Source organism: Mus caroli, unplaced genomic scaffold, assembly GCF_978045245.1.
Source record: "Mus caroli unplaced genomic scaffold, Mus_caroli_1 scaffold_13, whole genome shotgun sequence".
NCBI classification, from domain to species: Eukaryota; Metazoa; Chordata; class Mammalia; order Rodentia; family Muridae; genus Mus; species Mus caroli.
Window position 1 is genome coordinate 72,792,833 of NW_028227268.1, and position 21,082 is coordinate 72,813,914.

Genomic DNA, 21,082 nt, shown 5'->3' on the forward strand with positions numbered 1-21,082 from the left:
AAGAATTAACTCTCCATGCTCACCCTTTACGCCTCCTCACTTGGTAACTTGTGCTTAGGGAATTTCACCAGGGACCCTCTAATTGCTGGTCTGCTGCTCATGTACAGCGCTTACCTTCTGTTGTAGTTGAACCTGCCTTTCTCCTTTATGCTCTGTTTTCTTCACCTGTCTGTCTGTCCTCTCGCTTGCTCCCTCTTCCTGAGTGATAAGGTGTGCTATTACTGCTCCAGCCACGTCCTGCTGATGTCTCTCTCCACAGCACACATAGTCAGTATTACTCACTGTTCCTAGATATGACGTGGGAATCCCACAGCCATTTCTTCACCTTGTTCCTCATCGAGGAGGAAGAGGAAGAAGATGATAAAAAGGCATTCGAACTTGCTAGAAAGCCCTACTTCTTTTCTTTTAAGTGAACTAAACCTTCCAAGTTGTCTTCAGCCTAACTAAAACAGCTCCTTCCCCACTCACGAGGCCTTCTCATCTCTCAGACATTAGTTAACGCTACTTCAAGATCTGAGAATGTGTCTCTGTTGGTTGAGTCACCCTCAGCTAAAAGAACTTCAAGGCCAGCCTGGGCTACATGAGCTAGTTTAAAAGAGAAAAGGGGAGAGACTGCTGGACAGAGTGGCCTTTCCATACTACTTTGGTAGTTTCCTCTTAATCTAAAATGAATTCACAGTAAACACTTAAGGACAATGGAGGCAGTCAGTGCCAGTGTACTTGATAAACCTGTTCTAAAAGAAAACAATGTGGGCTGGAGAGATGGCTCAGTGGCTAAGAGCACTGACTGCTCTTGCAGAGGTCCTGAGTTCAATTCCCAGAAACCACATGGTGGCTCACAACCATCTGTAATGGGATTGGATGCCCTCTTCTGGTGTGTCTGAAGACAGCTACAGTGTACTCACATACATGAAACAAATAAATAAATCTTTTTAAAAAAGAAAATGCAGTGTGCATTTGCAGCATGGCTACAGTCCCAGCCTTCGGGACGGCAAGGCAGGACAGTCAAAAGTTCAAGAACCGGGCTGGTGAGATGGCTCAGTGGGTAAGAGCACCCGACTGCTCTTCCAAAGGTCCAGAGTTCAAATCCCAGCAACCACATGGTGGCTAACAACCATCTGTAACAAGATCTGACTCCCTCTTCTGGAGTGTCTGAAGACAGCTACAGTGTACTTACATATAATAAATAAATAAATCTTTAAAAAAAAAAAAAAAAGTTCAAGAACCGACCCACAATAACACTCCAAAAAGTTTTTAGGCACCAAACTGTAAAGTCGTGTCTGGAGGGACCTTGCCATCCTCAGAATGTCCCTAGCAAGTGGGAGGGACCTCCAGAGGCCTCATGTACTCCCTGTGCTGGGCTGTTTGCACCCTAATGGGCAACTATTTTAAACTACAGGCAAATGACATAAAAGAGGTAAAATCCTAACAACAGGGTATGTTATAGGCAGTTCTGTTGTATTTCTTTTTCGTGTCTTGTTTGTTTTGAGGGATTCTGTGGGTAGCCCAGGTTGTCCTGGAACTTACTCTGTAGAACTAACTCAAGTTTGGCCTCCAACTCAGAAATAATGCCTGCCTCTACCTCCTAAGTATTGGGATTAAAAAGATGTGCAGCAGTACTGCCCAGATCCTTATGTCTCTCTCTCTTTTTTTTTTTTTTTGGTTTTTCGAGACAGGGTTTCTCTGTGTAGCCTTGGCTGTCCTGGAACTCACTTTGTAGACCAGGCTGGCCTCGAACTCAGAAATCCGCCTGCCTCTGCCTCCCGAGTGCTGGGATTAAAGGCGTGCGCCACCACGCCCGGCTCCTTATGTATCTCTTAAAAAGAACTGCTGTGGGCCTGTGTGGGCTTGTTTTTCTACTGATAGCACCTGGAGGGCTCTTCCCCATTCTTTGCTGAGGGAACATGTGTATGATCTGAAACTCTGATGCATGCCATTTTCCCACTGGGATTTCATCTGCAAGATTGGGCTGAAGGATCTAAAGCAGACTCCAGTATTTACAAGGATCCTTCCCAAGATAGCCAAACACTGAAAGCTGTAGAAAACATGAGATTTACTGAATTTTACTGGCTGTAACATGGGATCAATGGGTCTCATGTCCTAGGGGTGTTTGAATATTCAGTGGGATCCCAGATTAAGAAACTCAAACAGGGGCTGGAGAGATGGCTCAGTGGCTAAGAGCACTGACTACTCTTCCAGAGGTCCTGAGTTCAATTCCCAGCAATGGCTCACCACCATCTGTAATGGGATTGGATGCCTTTTTCTGGTGTGTCTGAAGACAGTGACAGAGTGGCAAGGTACACTTTGTAAATAATGAGTTTTTCCAACAAAAACAGCCGTGAAGCCTCTGAGCGTATCTATGCAGAATAGAGCTGTGGGGGAAGGAAGCTGAATTCATTAGGAGTTCTAGTGAAGTGTGTGTATTTGCCTACAACCCTAGCATTTTGTAGGCTAAGAAAGGAGGATTATGAGTCTAGGTCAGTCTGAATATATAATGAGTTGTAGTAGGGGAAAGAGCCAAACATGAGGTTTTCTTTTTGTTTTATCCTGTGCTCTGGAGGAGTTCCAGGGAGCCACAGCCTTGGTGCAGCTATGATATGGCTGAGGAGAAAAAACTCAAGGACAGCAGAGCCAAAGCTTGGTGCTGTGAAGACCCAAGAGCAACCAGGAGCCACAGAAGGGCACGAGAAAAGGATTGATCACACATTTGCTAGTCACTGTCATTATTTGACCCTGGAGTCAGATATGGGTAGGAGCCATGGTACAGCAACACTGGTTCTAGAAATCATTCAAATAGTTCAAAGAGAAGCCGCTGGTGTTAGTGGATACAGCAAGTAGGTGGGGTGAAGAAAAACTGGGGTATGAATATAGCTCAGTGGTAAGTGCTTGCCTGGTGTGTAGAGTCCTGTTGACTCCCCACCAACATTAACAACAAGAAGAAAAAGAGCTAGGTATAGTGGTATACTCTTAATCCCAGCACTTGGGAGGCAGAGGCAGGTGGAGCTCTGACTTCCAGGCAGTACAGCTTACACAGTGAGTAAAGACCCTCCCTGTCTTGGTTGGGTGGGTAGGTGGACTGGTGGTTGAACTGGTAGATAAAAGAGAAAATTAAGGAGGGGTGGGTAGAAGGTTAAGGGGGATGGTGGAGACTGCTTTGATATAGGGGGCAGGGGGACTCTGGCTTCTGTTTGTGGAACTGGCTGGCTAGTACTGACATCCTCTAAAATAGGAATAAGCTTAGAGTGGGGACACTACCTAGGGCTAGATTGCATCTGAAGGCACCTGTGTGCCCTAGGGCAGGTGTGCAGATGGGTATAGAGGGAAGCAGGAGTCTGCAGAGGTGGGTGAGCACCTGGATACAGCACATTCCATCCCCTGTGTGCTCCTCACTGTCCCAGGATGGGGTGTATGTGGGAGTTTGCTCCTATACGCTTGGTACTCATTCCCATGAAGTGAACAAAACTGGGGGTGCAGACGATGGGGCATGACGGTTGAGTCACTGAAAGGAGAAGAGAGAAAAGTCGCTCTGGGCAAAGAGAAGAATGAGCCTGCACATTTGCAGACCTGCAAGGTTCATGGGGTGCTGTGGGAGCAGGAGAGGTGGTGGAGGGGTACTCTGTGGGAGCAGGAGAGGTGGTGGAGGGGCAGCTGCTAACTTAGCATTCCAGCCAGTGGCGTTGGACTTGTTCTGGGTGAGGTGTTCAGCCCTTGGAGCATGAGGAAGAGGGAGGAGATGTGATCTAGGACATGTGTGGTAGGACAGAGGAGAGGACTACACTGCTTCATCCGAGGACAGGGATCAGAAGAGACAGCTCAGAGCCAAAAAGAAGGAACTGGGAAGGTGGTGGCACATGCCTTTAATCCTAGAGAGTTCCAGAACAGCTAGGGCTACACAGAGACACAGAGAAACCTTATCTCAAAAAGAGGAAGAGGTGGTGGCAGCAGCAGCAGGGGTGGGAGAGCTGATGCTAAAACAAGACTGTGGACAGGAATGTGAGGCACTTTGAAGAGAGGCTGATACATAGACTCATTAGCTGACATATGGTGTGGGGCACAGATGACAGAGAAACGGAAGGACTCAAAGTGTGGTCCACATCCAAAGTAGGACAGATGGAAGTCACCTTACAGAGGACCTGAGGGATGCAGTGGGTGATATGTGGCCGGGGAGGAAGGAGGAACGGCAACAAGAAGAAATGGTGGCCACTAATTAGGGGATTGCTGACATCTTGGCCAGATACAGTGTGTGTGCACTTGTAGTCTCAGAACTCAAGAGCTCACATAGCCAGATGTATAACCAGTGAGACCCTAGAACAAATCCCAGGCAGGTGGGAACAGCGATTCTAAGAGTGTTGCTCTTCCCGAGAACCTGGGTTCAGTTCCCAGCACTTACATGATAACATATAAGCCTCTGTAACTCTAGCTTTAGTGGACTAGACACCCTCTTCTAGCCTCTGTGAGCACCAGGCACAAACATAGTGCTTTTAGATGCATGCATCTAAAATAAAAGTAATCTTTAAAATCTTAGTAGTAGCTAGGGAGAGACCTTGTAAAGAATGATGGGGGTGTTGTCCACAAGCCAGGATGCTGATTTTTGTCTGTAGGGTATGAATGACTATAGCTTCAGAGCTGTGCTGATATCCTGGAGACCTCCTCCTAGAGTGGAATTTGGTGGGTAGCATCAAGAATCTCTGGCCTTCCTGTAGGAGAGCTGGCCCACGTGGGGTGGGAATCAGGACTAAGGATGCCATTATAGAGACACTAGATATTCTGCAGACCACAGCTACCCAATTACATCATCCCATGGAACAGTACCCCATGGAACTAGATCATTCTAGAATTCTCTGTACCTCTAAGCTCAGCATATGCTCATATAGATGGAGTCTGGGCTTGTATTACTGTACAATATTCACATAATTTTACTATAGTAGTGGTGGGGACAGAACATACACTATCACAGATTGTAGGTGAGCATCTTGTTTCTGTGTCCTATCTCCATCCTGATATTATTCAACCTGTTCAGATTGTCTTCTCATCTTCCTTGTAGATGTCTGGAGACTGGGCACCCAGGCTTCTCCCACTTTTCCTTCCCCTGCAGGGATTTTGCACATACTGAGCACTCCTGCAAGTGTCCAGTGCTTGCGAATCAGCCAGGGCTACCACATCCTACAGTACCCCACCCCAGCCTACATCATTTCAGTGAAATCTTTGCCTAGTTGAGGATGTGGCCAAGCACTTCTCTTGGCTGAAGCACTGTGTTAGAAAAGTGAGCTGGGGGCTGGTGAGATGGCTCAGTGGGTAAGAGCACCCGACTGCTCTTCTGAAGGTCTGGAGTTCAAATCCCAGCAACCACATGGTGGCTCACAACCATCCATAACAAGATCTGACTCCCTCTTCTGGAGTGTCTGAAGACAGCTACAGTGTACTTACATATAATAAATAAAAAAAAAAAAAAGAAAGAAAGAAAAGTGAGCTGTTCTTTTGGAACTTGTCTGCAGCTGTTTAAATGTGGCTACTCTAGAGGGATTCTGTTCTAATCTGAGGCAGCTGACTGGCTTATAAATGACTTGACACCTTTGGTGTCTACCTTCACTGGAAACATGGGAAAGTGACCAGCCAGATGTTACTTGGAGCAAAAGATGATAGGAAAGATAGAAAGAGCTGCATGTGGTTGTGAGGCACCATGTGTGTGCTGTGGATTGAACCCAGGTCCTCTAGAATAGCAGCCTCTTATGCAATGAGCCATTTCTCCAGCCCCCAAGGGCTTGTTCTTAAATTGGATTCTTGGATCAGATTAAGTTGCTTACTCTGCCCCACGGTTCCCTTTCTTAGAGAAACTATGTAGCCATATGTGGGTTTAAAGGAATGCCAGCTGGTAGGGGTAGAACTCAGAGTCATCAGCTTTAATAATCAAGAAAATCCTCATGTGGGGCTAGAGTGATGGCTCAGCAGTGGAGAGTGCTCACTGCTCTTCAAGGACTCAGGTTCTATTCCCAGCACTCACATGAAAGCTCAAAACTGACTAGAGGGACTGGAGAGATGGCTCAGCAGTTAAGAGCACTGACTGATCTTTCAGAGGTCCTGGGTTCAAATCCCAGCAACCACATGGTGGCTCACAACCATCCGTAATGAGATCTGATGCCCTCTTCTGGGGTGTCTGAAGACAGCTACAGTGTACTTACATAAAATAAATAAATAAATTTAAAAACAAAACAAAGCAAAACTGACTAGAACTCTGGTCCCAGGGGAATCCAGTGCCCTCTTGTGTCCTCCATAGGCACTGCACACATGTGATACATAGACAAGCAAGCAGGCCAAACACCCAAACAGTTAAAATGGATAAAAGGAAAATGTTGATAAGGTGGGAAAGAAGGATGGCAGCAGTGGAAACTGAGAGGTGAAGGAAACTCCTTAGTGACCAGATCACAGGCTGCTGCTGAGACACAAATTCAGATTAGAGAATGCCCGCACTGCTTCCAAATCAGTAGCCCTTCCCTGCAGCCCGATTCATGAGCGTGGACTTCTGCGCTGCTCTGACTCCTCTGAAAACTGAAAACTAAAACTGTTATTAGGAACACTTTCTTTGTTAAATAAATAAATAAATAGAGTCTTAAGGGACTTAAAGATGGTTCAGAGGTTAAGACCACTGGCTGCTCTTCCATTCTTCCAAAGGTCCAGAGTTCAGTTCCCAGCAACCACATGGTGGCTCACAACCATCTATAATGGCATCTGGTGCCCTCTTCTGGTGTGCAGGCAAACATTCAGGCAGAACACTGTACTCATAAATAAATAAATCTTAAAAGAAGAGTCGAGTCTCACTCCATAGTCGAGGTTGGCTTTGAACTCTAAAGACTTAACTCAGCCTACTAAGTACTGGGCTCACAAGCATACACCACACACAGCACCAGGCTGGGATATTTTTGATATCACACTTCATGTGCTCAGAAGTAGTAGGAGATGGATTCGGTACTGGGGGTGAGGGGTAAGGATAAGATATAAGTTAATAAATGTGAGCATAAGGAAGGAGGTGTTTAGAGCTGAAGCCCAGGGCTGGGAGGGAGGGAGCCACACTCTGCCAGTTCTCATCAAGGAATTCCCACCCCCAACTCTTAGGGAGCTTATTCAATGGCATGCATGGGACATTTGTCTTATTCTATAGCAATGTCCAGTTTGCTCTGTGCTCTCAGGAGACTGGAGGGCCATTAAGTGCAATGACTGACTTTTATTTGCCTTTATAGTCCCCACAGCACTTGTAAACTGGCATAAGAAAACTTTTTTTTTTTTTTTTTTTGGTTTCTCAAGACAGGGTTTCTCTGTGTAGCCCTGGCTGTCCTGGAACTCACTCTGTAGACCAGGCTGGCCTCAAACTCAGAAATCCACCTGCCTCTGCCTTCCAAGTGCTGGGATTAAAGTCGTGCGCCACCACCTCCCGGCACAAGTAAACTCTTAATAAGGCTAGCAGAGTGAAGCTAGTCACAAAGAAAATGAGGGTGCCAGAGCAGACATGATCGAGTCCAGTGACAGACTTTGTAGGAGTGGCAGTGTTTGTAAGGTTGCCAATGGGTCAACTAATCAGAAGCTGCTTAGGAGGTGCTGGGGTGACTGGTGAGACGGCTCAGTGGGTTAAGACTTGCCCCAAACCTGACCCCCAAATTTCAGGCCATGGAACCCACATAGTGAAAGGGGGAACCTTGTCCTGCGAGTTGTCCTGTGACCTCCACAGGTGCACTGTGGCCTGTGGACATGCCACACACACACACCCACACACACTGTGGCCTGTATGCATGTCTCCCCCAACACACATACACTGTGGTATGTGTGCATACCCCACCACACACACACAATAAGTAGATGTTAAGTGGGACAAGAGCTGAAAAATACAACCAGCCCATGTGGTGTGTGCAGAAGCTCATGTGGTGCTTGTCCCGTGGAGGGAGCATGTGGCTTTGATAAGGATAAGAAATGGGCAGGTAGGTGGACGTAGGATTACTGTGGCCACCACTGCCACTACCTGAGGAAGAAAAACTACAGTCAGCATTCCTGTCTTAGTCATTGTTCTCTTGCTGTGAGGAGACACCATGACCAAGGCAAAAGAAAGCGTTCAGACGGTCTAGGACCGTCATGGGAAGTGATATGGTGGCAGGCATGGTGCTGCAGCAGTACCCAAGAGTTCACATACGATCCACAGGTTTCACGTAGAGAAAGAGCAAGACTGTCCCCAGTGTGGGCTTTTGAAACAGCACGGGACACCCCCAATGACTTAACTCCTCCACTGAGGCTCCTACTCCTCCCCAAACAGTTCCACTGAGTGACTCATATCTAAGCATAAGGGGGCCATTCTCATTCAAGCTAGCCCAGCTCCTTTGGTTGGAAGTTATAGGATCCATATTAAATCAGCCTAAGCACAAGGAAAAATGTATTGGTTTAGGAGTGGAAAGTCAGGGGTTGGGGGCAGAGGGGCTGGAGGTGGCAGCTGAGGACATTGGCAGGTCTTGGGTATAACAAGATACAGGATTCCTGTGGTGACCTAATGCACCCTCAAACGAGATGACAGCAGCCATTATCAAGCTTGTGCCCTGCCAAAGCCCTGTGCAATGATCACCTTCCCATAGCAATTCAGATGTCCAGTTCTGACTGGCCAGGCCAGACCTAGTGCTAGAGGGAGTGCTGCAAGGGGAAGCAGAGGGCAGGGAGGTGTGAGGGAGCAATCAAGGTCCTGCTTGAGTCACTGTTGGGAGCAAAGAGACCTAAGACAAGGCTAAGTCTGTGTTCCAATGTTTTTCAGCATCTTCATGATACAGTGAAGAGGAGTCTTGACAGTGCTGCCTCCCCTCAGAATGGCGATCAACCAAATGGCTACGGAGACTTGTTTCCTGGGCATAAGAAGACGCGCCGGGAGGCCCCTCTGGGGGTCAGTGTGTCTGCCAATGGACTTCCTCCTGCCTCGCCCCTGGGCCAGCCTGACAAGCCTGCAGGGGGAGACACCCTGCAGACCGCTGGGAAGCACTCCCTGGGGCTCGATCCCATCAACAAGAAGTGTCTGGCAGACTCAGGCATCCACCTGAATGGAGGCAACTCCAGTGAGCCATTTCCTCTAAGCCTGAGTAAAGAACTCAAGCAGGAGCCAGTGGACGACCTGCCGTGCATGATTGCGGGCGCTGGAGGCTCCGTAGCTCAGAGCAACCTCATGCCTGACCTCAACCTTAACGAGCAGGAGTGGAAGGAGCTCATTGAAGAGCTCAACAGGTCAGTGCCCGACGAAGACATGAAGGACCTGTTTACGGAGGACTTTGAGGAGAAGAAGGATCCAGAGCCTCCTGGCTCTGCCACACAACCCCCCCTGGCCCAGGACATTAATATTAAGACTGAGTTCTCTCCAGCAGCTTTTGAGCAGGAGCAGTTAGGTTCCCCACAAGTAAGGGCTGGGTCTGCAGGCCAGACCTTCCTAGGAGCCTCATCTGCCCCTGTGGGCACAGATTCTCCAAGCCTTGGGAGCTCTCAGACTCTGTTTCACACAGCTAGTCAACCTGGGGTGGATAATTCCAGTCCAAACCTGATGCCGGCATCAGCCCAGGCTCAAAGTGCACAAAGAGCCCTCACGAATGTGGTATTACCTAGCCAGGGCCCAGGCGGGGCCTCGGAGCTGTCCTCTGCTCACCAGCTCCAGCAGATAGCTGCCAAGCAGAAGCGCGAGCAGATGTTGCAGAATCCCCAGCAAGCTGCCGCAGCACCGGGCCCAGGCCAGCTGGCCACGTGGCAGCAGGCAGGGCCCTCCCACAGTCCCTTAGATGTTCCTTATCCCATGGAGAAGCCTGCCAGCCCTTCTGGCTACAAGCAAGACTTTACCAACTCAAAACTGCTCATGATGCCCGGTGTGAACAAGAGTTCTCCTCGGCCAGGAGGCCCCTACCTCCAACCTAGCCACTCCAACCTGCTGAGTCACCAGTCACCAAGTAACTTGAATCAGAACCCCGTGAATAACCAAGGGTCTGTGCTAGACTATGGCAATACAAAACCCCTTTCTCATTACAAAGCAGACTGTGGTCAAGGTGGTCCTGGGTCTGGCCAGAACAAACCAGCTTTGATGGCATACCTTCCCCAGCAGCTGCCCCATCTGAGTAACGAGCAGAACTCCTTGTTTCTGATGAAACCAAAGTCAGGAAACATGCCCTTCCGGTCATTGGTTCCACCTGGCCAGGTGAGTAGGCCTTCACTTGCCATCACTCTGCTATGGGCACTAGTGAATGCACACACTGAGCTAGAATCAGTGTGCAAGAGACAGTGGGAGCGGCTGCTGTCATCCTTTTAAGTGGAAAATGTAAAAAACAGGGCAAGGCTGATGTTCGTGTTTTGAGGCACAGTTCATTTATCCTTGGCTGGCTGTGGAGCCATGCTGCTCTTGAACCTGATTCCCCGTGCCTCTACCTCCCAAGTGTTGAGATTACAGATGACTGGAATTGATCCTTAATAAAAATAGAGTAAAATTCCTTAATGTATCTAGGCAGTGGTGGTCAGACCTTTAATCCCAGCACTTGGGAGGCAGAAGTAGAGGATCTTTTGCAATTTGAGACCAGCCTGGTCTACAAAGCAAGTTCCAGGACAGCCAGGACTATATGGAGAAACCCTGTCTAGAAAGAAAAAATTCTTTTTTTTTTTTTTTTTGGTTTTTTTTTTGTTTTTTCGAGACAGGGTTTCTCTGTGTAGCCCTGGCTGTCCTGGAGCTCACTTTGTAGACCAGGCTGGCCTTGAACTCAGAAATCTGCCTGCCTCTGCCTCCCGAGTGCTGGGATTAAAGGCGTGCACCACCACGCTCGGCAAGAAAAAATTCCTTAGTATAAATTAGACTTTAACTACACAAACATTTGAGAAATCACCTAATTTAGTTTAGTCATCTCTTTCATGCCAAACAACTACATAAGTCCTTGTCAAAAAATAAATAAAATAAGGAGCTGGAGAGGTGGCTCAGCCATTAAGACTGGCTGTTCTAGAAGTCCTGAGTTCAGTTCCCAGCAACCATATGGTAGCTCACAACCATCTGTAATGGAACCTGATTCTCTCTTCTGGTGTGTATGAAGACAGAGCACTCATATAATTAAATAAATAAATCCTTCTCGTGTGTGTGTGTGTGTGTGTGTGTGTGTGCGTGCGTGCGTGTGTGTGTGTGTGTGTGTGTGTGTTAGTCAAATAGCCTGACATGGCAGCACATACCTTAAATCCTGCATTCTCTGAGGAGGCAGAGGCAGGGGGGATCTCTGAGTCCAAGACCAGCCTTGGCTATAAAATGAGACCCTGTCACAAAACAACAAACCAGTTGTGGTTCACAGTAATCCCACAGTAATCCCAGCACAGGGAAGTTGAGGCAAGATTGCCACAAGTTTGAGGCCAGCCTGGGCTACAGTGTGAGGCCTTGCTTGTTTTGTTTTGGAGAAAAGAAATTGAGGGGGAGGGGATGGATGTCTTAAGTTCCATGGCTTTAAGCATGAACTCAAGAAAGGCAGGGTACGGAGGTGGTGGGCCATGTGCTCAGAACGTGCTCCTGAGACAGGAGTCCGGCAGCTCACTGGCCAGCCTGTCTAACTACACTGAGCAGCTCTGGGCTCACGAGATTCTCTCTCAGAAAATGAGGTGAAACAATGAAGAAAGTCACTTGATGCTGACCACTGGTGCACAAAGAAACACCAAATAAAATTTAAAATCTAAACACTATAAAGTATCTGTGTCTTCCCAGAAAAATACGCATAGACAAGTGAGCATAAAAACGATTTCATGCTCTCTGGGGCAGCCATAAGGCAAGTCTGCATTCTTAACAACATAGCATTATTTTGCTTTTGTTTTGTTTGGTTGGAGGCTAGGATATTTGTAGGGTATTAGTGTTTTTTGGCTTTTTTTTTTTTTTTTTTTTTTTGGTTTTTCGAGACAGGGTTTCTCTGTGTAGCCCTGGCTGTCCTGGAACTCACTTTGTAGACCAGGTGGTCTTGAACTCAGAAATCCTCCTGCCTCTGCCTCCCAAGTGCTGGGATCAAAGGCGTGTGCCACCACTGCCTGGCTTGTTTTTTGGCTTTTAAAAAATAATTTATTTTTATTTTATGTACATTGGTGGTTTGCCTACATAAGGGTGTCAAAGATTGGCATTACAGACAGTTGTGAGCTGCCATGTGGGTGCTGGGAATTGAACCTGGCTCCTCTGGAAGAGCAGTCAGTCTCTTAACCACTGAGCCATTTCTCCAGCCCTATTGTTTGTCTTTTTAATGAGAATTTTTATAGGTTATAGGTTGGTTGGTTTGGAATGTTGCTTGCTATTTTGAGTTAGGGTCTCATGTATCCCTGACTGATCTGGAACGCACAGAGTTCCACTTGCCTCTGCCTCCCAAGTGCTAAAACTTAAAGATGCCTCCACACACATGAGGGGCATTTCATGTCCAAACTATAAAATCAGGGAAGCAGAGGCTTGGAGTACAAAAGAGAACAAGACTGTCACTGGGTGCAGCTGACCTGGCCTGATCAGGGTTGGATCCATACTACCTGACTTGTATCCCTTCATCTTTGTTGACAGGAGCAGAACCCTCCCAGTGTCCCTGTACCTGCCCCAGCTGCCAGTGTGGGAACCCAGCCTAATGTGTCAGTGGCCAGCACTCACAACAGCTCCCCATACCTCAGCAGCCAGCAGCAGGCAGCTGTGATGAAGCAGCACCAGCTGCTCCTGGACCAGCAGAAGCAGAGGGAGCAGCAGCAGCAGCTGCAGCAGCAGCAGTTCCTGCAGAGGCAGCACCTCCTGGCTGAGCAGGTAACAGGCACCATTTCAGCTTGTTTGCACTCAGTGTCAGTGCCGTGTCCTTTAAAACCCCCTTTTCAGCCCAGCAATAAAAACAGGTAAAGTGCTAAAGTGCTGGTCAGCCTATGGCCTGCATGCAATCCCTGAATCTCACATACACGCGGAGAGTGAGAGTCTACAGCACACCGTGGCACGCACACCTCAAGAGCAAGCATTCACGCACACATTCACACGTGATGACAGGTTGTTTGTTTAAGAAGTTAGGACCAGCTAGGCTAGGGGTCTGCTCCCAGCACCCCTACATCAGGTGGTTCACAACTGCCTATAACTCCAGTTCCAGGAATCCAACCACCATATCTCACCTCTGTGGACACCTCTATACATGTGGTACACAGAAACCCACACAAACAAATATGTTTTTAAGAATATGCCAGCCATGGTGGTGCACACCTTTAATCCCAGCACTTGAAGGTTAGAGGCAGGTCGATCTCTGAGTTTGAGGCCAGCCTGAGCTACATGGTGAGACACTATATCAAACAACAACAACAAAACCTTTAATATTAAATCTTAAAGAAGGGACTGGAGAGATGACTCAGTGGTTAAGAGCACTGACTGCTCTTCCAGAGGTCCTGAGTTCAATTCCAAGCAACCACATGGTGGCTCACAACCATCTGTAATGGGATCAGATGCCCTCTTCTGGTGTGTCTGAAGACAGCTTATATACATAAAATAAATAATTCTTTATAAATAAATCTTTTTCTTAAAAAAAACATTTAATTATTTTTATATGTAAGTACACTGTAGCTGTATTCAGACACACCAGAAGAAGGTGTCAGATCTCATTACAGATGGTTGTGAGCCACCTTGTGGGTGCTGGGATTTGAACTCAGGACCTCCGGAAGAGCAGTCAGCGCTCTTAACCGCTGAGCCATCTCTCCAGGCCCTATAAATAAATCTTAAAGAAAATAAAAGGCTACTGAGGTAGCTCAGTGGGTAGAAGTCCTTGTATGCAGGTGTGATGACCTAAGTGTGACCCAGAGTCCCACAAGGTGGCAGGAGAGAGCTGACTCCAGCAAGTTGCTCTCTGAACTTCACACCATGGCACACATCCGTACACACACAAATAAATAAAAATGGCATAAAGTAGAGCAGCCCTTGAAGTCCTCAGATCACGATGCACATTTTCCTACTGGGTTACCAGGAATAGTGCAGACCCCAGGCGATGATGAGAGCCTTTGAGAGGTTGAACCATGTCTTCTAACTAAGACAGGAGCTAGCTGGGCATAGGAGCCCTCACCTGTAATCCTAGCTGCCAGGAAGCTGATGCAGGAGAATCACCCTCATGTTTAGCTACACAGTAAGCTCGAGGCCAGTCTGGGCTACAGATCGATGTGGTATCTCAAAGGGAGGGAAGAGGCCAGGGAGGGACTCACAAGTCGGAGGCCCTAAGTTCATAATTCTGGGACCCATGTAAAGCAGGGTCCAAATCTGTAACCGTAAGTGGAAATGGGAAGCGGGGATAGATGCCCTTGATGCTCCTGGGTCAGCAAGCCTGGCTTCAGTAATGAACAAAAGAAACCCTGTGACAGCACGAGGAAGAAAGCAGGACCCACACCCAAAGCCCTCTTGACACGCCATGGCAATGCTTACCCACATAACAAACAAAGAGAATACTGTGGACCCGACTCTAGAGACTACACTTTGCTGAGGTTGGTCACTGCCTCAGTTCCTTATTAATTTTTGTTTTGTTTTTCTAGACAGGGTTTCTCTGTGTAGCCCTGGCTGTCCTGGAACTCACTCTGTAGACCAGGGTGGTTTCAAACATAGAGATCTGCCTGCTTCTGCCTCCCGAGTGCTGGAATTAAAGGTGTGCAACACCACCACCATGCCCGCCATCTTTAAACTAGCTGCTTATTAGGATCTATTCATTATCACATACGGTTTGCTTAACCAGCACACTCCAGTGATGTCCATTGTAACTGTTGTGCAGAGTTACAATGCAGTTACCACCAGAGCCCATGCTTATCACCCCAAACACTGCACCCATGAGCAGTCACTTGCCTTCCCTGCACTCACGGATGCCTGTGAGCAAGTGACAGGCTTGCTGGTGCCCCTTGTGAATGACACACTTGCTTGTACACCTTGCGTTTCTGCTCATTGGTTTTGACTTCAGACTTGCATTGAGTTTTCCTGGTTGTTTCTGTTCTTGGCACTTTGCAGGAGAAGCAGCAGTTTCAGCGTCATCTGACCCGCCCACCCCCCCAGTACCAAGACCCAACACAAAGCACCTTCCCACAACAGGCTGGACAGTTCACAGGTAAGGGGAGGTGAAGGAGGTTGGGGGAAGGCAGCTTTGGGGAGTCGAGCTCATGGTGTATGGTACTGATAGAATTCCTGAATTTACTTGCTCACAGAAGCTGTGGTTAGGAAGAGAGGGCTAGATTTTCAGTTTCTTTGTGGCACAAGAAGGTCTCCAGGGTTGACTACGAGGATACTCAGTTAAACATCCATCTGGAGCAAAATTATTACTGTTAGAGGGCATCTTACGTGTAAGCCTTTGTTTTGTTTTGTTTTGTTTTGTTTTGTTTTGTTTTGTTGCTAGACAGGATTTTTCTCTGTATAGCCTTGGCTGTCCTGAAACTCATCTGTAGACCAGGCTGGCCTTGAATTCATCCTTCTGCCTCTGCCTCCTGAGTGCTGAGATTAAAGGCATGTGCCACCACCACGACCTGGCTTATGTGTAAATCTTAATTAAAATAGTTCTTTGAAGCCGGGCGTGGTGGCGCACGCCTTTAATCCCAGCACTCGGGAGGCAGAGGCAGGCGGATTTCTGAGTTCGAGGCCAGCCTGGTCTACAAAGTGAGTTCCAGGACAGTCAGGGCTATACAGAGAAACCCTGTCTCAAAAAACCAAAAAAAAAAAAAAAAAAAAAAAAAAAAATAGTTCTTTGTGTCCGTAGGAGAACCCCACAGCAAGCTGGGTTTGGTGGCGCTTTCCTGTAATCCTAGCACTTGGGAAATGAGGGCAGGAAGGTCAAGGGTCAAGTTCAGTATCACCTTCAGCGTCATCTTAGTGAATCGAAGACTCTTGTCTCTAAAAGAAAACCAACATTCCCAAATGGAAAGATGCATTCTAGTGCACTCTGGTGTCACAAAGAAGGGAGGCACCTGAGCCTCAGCGTCACCTCTGAGCTATAGAGATTGCAAGTCACATGTCAGGTGTATGCTGGCCTTGCCTTCCTTAGTGAACTCTCACGGTGAAGTGTCATAGAAACTGACCACAGCCAGGAAAGAGTCTAGGTGCAATCTGGTGTGCTGGCTAGGAATATGAGTTGGAAGTCTGTTGGAGCCACTGGAACATGTGCCTGGCCTGGGTTCTCAACTCCTTCCATGCCACATTGATAGATCTGGGCTGTTACCACAGTGAAGTGGTCCTTTTCAGCTCTCCCCTTTTCATCACAACTGTTATTTAAAAGTTATTTTTATTATGTCTCCCTTTGATGGGTGTTATGCACATGAGATACAAGTGCCTATGGGGGCACGTTTGTGTATGCCTCTGTGTGTATGTGTATTACATATGTGTGTGTTTGCATGGGTGCACTCACATGTGCTTCTGTGCTACTGGCGACTGGAGTCAAGGCCTTGTGCGTGCTAAGGAAGAGTTCTACCTACTGAGCTTCTCCCTCAGCCCCACATTCAGTTCTCAACACTTCCCCAAATGGCAGGCACAACGCCTTCAGAGCCGTGTATTCCTATAACCTGCTGCTCAACGCATCACCACGTGATGGCGTTGGCTTCCACAGACAGATTCTGGGGTATTGGTCTTGAAATCCCTACTCCCAGCTGAGAAAACTTTGTTGGCTACTTGATAAATATATGGATTTGACAGCTGGCTTCCCCTCTGGATCTCCCTCCATCGTCTGTCTTTGAGTTCTGTTCCTGTCCCTGTACCCATGACATGTGAGGGCTCTGACTTTCATGCCCGTGGAAGAGGAGCTGCAGCTTGGGTCTCAGAGACAGCTGACCATGATAGTCAGGGATGCCAACATGGGCTGGCAAGATAGTTCAACAGGTTAAGTCTGATGCCCTGAGTGTGATCCCTAAGTCCCACCTGGTGTGGGAGGGAGCTGTACTGGCTAGTTTGTGACATTTGGGAAGAGGGAGATGCTCAATTGAGAAATGCCTCAGTAAGAGTGGCCTGTAGGCAAACCTGTGGGGCATTCCTTAACTAGAAATTAACATGGGAGGGCCCAGCCCATGTGGGTGCTGCTACCCCTGGTCTGGTTGGTGGTCCTGGGAGTAAGAGCTGAGCAAGCCGTGGTAAACAGGCTAGTCGGCAGCATCCGGGTATGGCCTCTGCTTCAGACCCTGCGTCTGGGTGTGGTGGTGCATACCTTTATTACTAGCACTTGGGAGGCAGAGGCAGGCAGATTTCTGTGAGCCTGAAGCCACCCTGGTCTACAGCTAGAGTTACATAGCAAGACCCCATCTCAGGTTTGGTCATGGTATTTATCACAGCAGTAGAAACTCTTTTAACTAAGACAGGAACTAACCCCTGCCTGTTGTCCTCCTACTCCCTCACGCTTGTGGCACATATGCACCTGTACCTATATGCACACACAAACAAAGAAAAATGAATGCTGATTTGACGGCTAGAACTTTCTTTCTTTTAGGACCTTCTGCTGCTGTGCCTGGGATGAACAACTTGGGTCCATCCAACTCCAGCTGTCCTCGAGTGTTTCCTCAGCCTGGGACTCTGATGTCCATGGGCCCTGGACATGCCCCTGTATCCTCTCTCCCCTCCAGCTCAGGCCAGCAGGACCGTGGAGTAGCCCAGTTTACTGGGTCCCAGAGTTTGCCTCAGAACAGCCTTTATGGCATGGCATCTGGCCTAGCCCAGATAGTTGCCCAGCCCCCACCACAGGCTACCAGCACACATGCCCACATTCCACGGCAGACCAACGTGGGCCAGAACTCCTCCACCTCGGCTGCATATGGACAGAACTCTCTGGGGAGTGCCAGTCTTTCCCAGCAGCACAGTAAGGGAACCCTGCCTCCTGGTTTAACAAAGCCACAAGTCCCAAGGGTGTCAGCAGCCATGGGAAGCCAGAATGCCTCGTGGCAGCATCAGGGAATGCCAAACCTGAGCAGCCAGACGCCTGGGAACAGCAGTGTGAGCCCCTTCACTGCAGCTCCCAGTTTCCACATACAGCAAGCCCACCTGAAACTAGCTGGCCAGCAGTTCTCCCAAGCCATGCCCAGCAGGCCCATGGCGCCTCTGAGTTCAACAGGTGCAGCAGGGCCCATGCTGCCCCCAGTGAGCACACAGCAGAGGAACAGTGCCCCTGCATCTGCACCTCCCCAAGCAGCCCCGCAGCAGGGCTTACCTGGCTTAAGTCCTTCGGGGCCCGAGCTGGGGGCCTTCGGCCAGAGCCCCACCTCCCAGATGAGCGGCCGGCCAGGGCTACACTGTGCGCAGGCTTACCCTGTGAGGACCATGGGCCAAGAGCTGCCCTTTGCCTACAGCGGGCAGCCAGGTAGCAGTGGTCTGTCCAGTGTGGCTGGACACACTGACCTGATCGACTCGCTGCTGAAGAACAGGACTTCTGAGGAGTGGATCAATGAATTGGATGATCTTTTAGGGTCACAGTAACAGAGGCGGCGACCGTGGTGTTTTCAGTGTTTAGTCATCTTATATTTTTGTTCTCAGACTCAAGAAAGCAACTACTTTGGACCAAAAGCCACGGCCCAGAGAGCTGGGCCACACCTGAGGCCCGCTCTGCTCAGTCTCTGATGGCCACTGGGCTGCTCAGCACATTGACGTCACTAACTAGGGGTGGCATAGCGGGATAGAAGTTTGAAAGATAGCTTCCTACCCAGATGACCAAAAAGCCAGTGGAAACAGTTAAGCCCCTCCATATCAGGCTTACCAAGAATATGTGCCGTGTTTTAACCCAAGATTTCTCCACTTGCCTCAAGGCTGGGAACAAACTTCTGTTGGAATTTTAAATAGGATTATTTGCATTTTATAGCGTAGACATAATTTTTTTAATTTAAGATTTTTAAGCAGATTAGGACAGGTGGTGGTTGTATCGTAAGTGGCACTGGGAACCCAGGGTTTCCTTGGGAGTCGAGGCCTTCTTTATTCCTGCTCTGTCAGCTTTCATGGTCACTGGAAATCACTGCCACAGTACAGGCTGTGACTGCAGATGCCAAAATGATCAGGATGCCACAGATGGTACATCTAGTGGTCCAGATAGGATCCCTCCTGAAATCTCCTACTTCTTGTCTGCCACTCACTCTTGAGAACACTGGGCCCCCATGGAATCCCTCCATGCCCTAGCGTGGTTAAATGCTGAAGGTGGAGGTTCAGCATGTCTGACAACCCGGATGTACACTATAGAAGTGCCATTCAGTTGTACACACATCTTTCCTCCTCCACATCATCCCCACGACCCTTCTAACTCCTGGCCTCTTCCAGCCAAAACGGGAAACAGTGGCTGACTTCACTGCATTAGAAGAGGAAAAGTCAAACTCCTTAGGGAGTCTGAGCCTGGCACGGGCTTGGGGAAAGAAGGCTGCAGGCAGCCTGCCGTCTAGGCATCACTTTATTTTTTACCCTCCAGACTTCTGCTCCTCCCACAGCTGATGACTTGCACTTTTAAAGTGGTTTTATAACACTAACCCCCGTCCTTGCTAAAGATTGAAGTAGATTCTCTTAAAAGGTCTATTGATGGCCATGTCTGAGCAGAGAAACCGTGGAATAGAATATGGTGCGTGGGCTGCTAACAGCAAGAGGGAGCACTTGTCTTCATCACAAGCAAGATGATGAGCACAGAGTGAGACCTTTAACAGGATGGCGGAGGGAAAGGTGTTTGCTGGAGTGACTTCCGTGCAGAGTGGTCTGTAGAGAAACCACGGCTCTTTGTCCTGGGGTCCTGGAACACTTCGTCCAGTGTAAAGAACTGAGCCAAGGAGAAGCACGAGCAGCCTTCGCACCGGGAGGGTCAGAACGTGCACACACTGCTAACTAGTTTGCACCGGCAGTGCCTTTTTCACTGAGGGCACCTGTGCTCTCAGGTCCTTGTCCCTCATAGCCATTTCTCCTGCCATGTCCCCTCACCCAGCCCCTAGAAACTCAGTTCAGCTCTCAGAGAAGCAGGTGAATCATAAAGTCAGTGAAGACGCCACCCTCTGATTCTCCCCACTGTAGGGGGAAGAAAGGGAGTGACTTCAGCGGGTTCTCTACCAAAAACAGGGCTAAGGGCTGGAGATGGATCCCCGTTCCTCGTCCAGCCTCCTGCTACCGCTGCCCACCTCCTGCCTCCGTTGCCCAGGCCACACCAGCTGGCCCCAGCACTCTACCTTAGGCCCAGGCTGGCCACAGGCAGTGGGCAGCTCACTTGCTGCAGTGTCATAGCAATAAAATGTGATTCTTGGGGTCTGCCCAGAGCTGCCCATGGCTTTATTTATGAGTCTGGCTTTGAGGAGTTGGGAAGAGGTAACCCACTTCCTCTCTCCCATCTTCTCAGAGCCATGACTCAAGAAGAAAAGGGTGCTCGGACTCTCTTATACACATGTGCTTTGTGTAAATAAATGTTTACAATTTTATATTGAAGATGGAATAAGTGTTAGAGCGTCCAACTGTATATTTTTTACTTTTATAGATTTAAAAACTCATCCTTTATATGTGTTTGGAGCTATGATAAGTTTTATGGCAAGCAGTTGGTATTGTTAACTTTTTATGATCATCAAAAGTGCATAAAAGTCCTATTAATCCCCTTACTCTGCTTCCCTTAGCTCTGGTATACACCAAAAAGAAATCTTTACTTTCCTTGTGTTATAAAAATAATAAAAATATTTTACTAGTATGGAAATCACAAGCATGTTTGACTTCGGTGGGACGTTTGACAGCTGTCAATTTCTCTGATTAGCTTCACTCTCTAACTTGCTGGTGGCAATGAAGGTATAGAGTGCCACTGGCATGCAACAAAAGAGCATTCCTCTCACTGTGGTCAGACAAGACAGATGGGGAACAACACATTCTAGGCCTCCAGGAAGTCAAAGTGGGACTGGAGAGCTGGGGCCGATACAAAGCAATGGTGCACTGGAAAAAAAAATAATTAGGAGCCAACTAGGACCCAGTATGAGATCCAAATGCTTTTTTGTTGTTGTTTTGTGAAGTCCTGGAACTTGCTCTGTAGATAGACCAGGCTGGCCTCAAATTCAGAGGTCTTGGGGGCCTCTGCCTCCCAAGAACACTGAGATTAAAAGTATATACTGTATTACACATACAACCCCAAAGCCTTCTTTA

General features: G+C 48.3%; 1 protein-coding gene across 2 annotated transcripts in view; it reads left to right on the top strand.

Annotated features, from left to right (window-relative positions):
* Positions 1-20,628, top strand: part of Maml1 (mastermind like transcriptional coactivator 1) — a 39,003-nt gene extending 18,375 nt beyond the window's left edge. Inside the window, exons 3-6 of one of the 2 annotated variants that reach the window (XM_085830056.1) lie at positions 8,783-10,195; positions 12,551-12,781; positions 14,990-15,086; positions 17,442-20,628. In XM_085830056.1, the coding sequence (XP_085686182.1) occupies positions 8,783-10,195; positions 12,551-12,781; positions 14,990-15,086; positions 17,442-18,421 (2,721 nt within the window). In that variant the 3' untranslated portion in view covers positions 18,422-20,628. The remainder of the gene's footprint in view (positions 1-8,782; positions 10,196-12,550; positions 12,782-14,989; positions 15,087-17,441) is intronic. The other variant, XM_021176850.3, reaches the window with a different exon arrangement.
* The last annotated feature ends 454 nt before the right edge of the window (positions 20,629-21,082 follow it).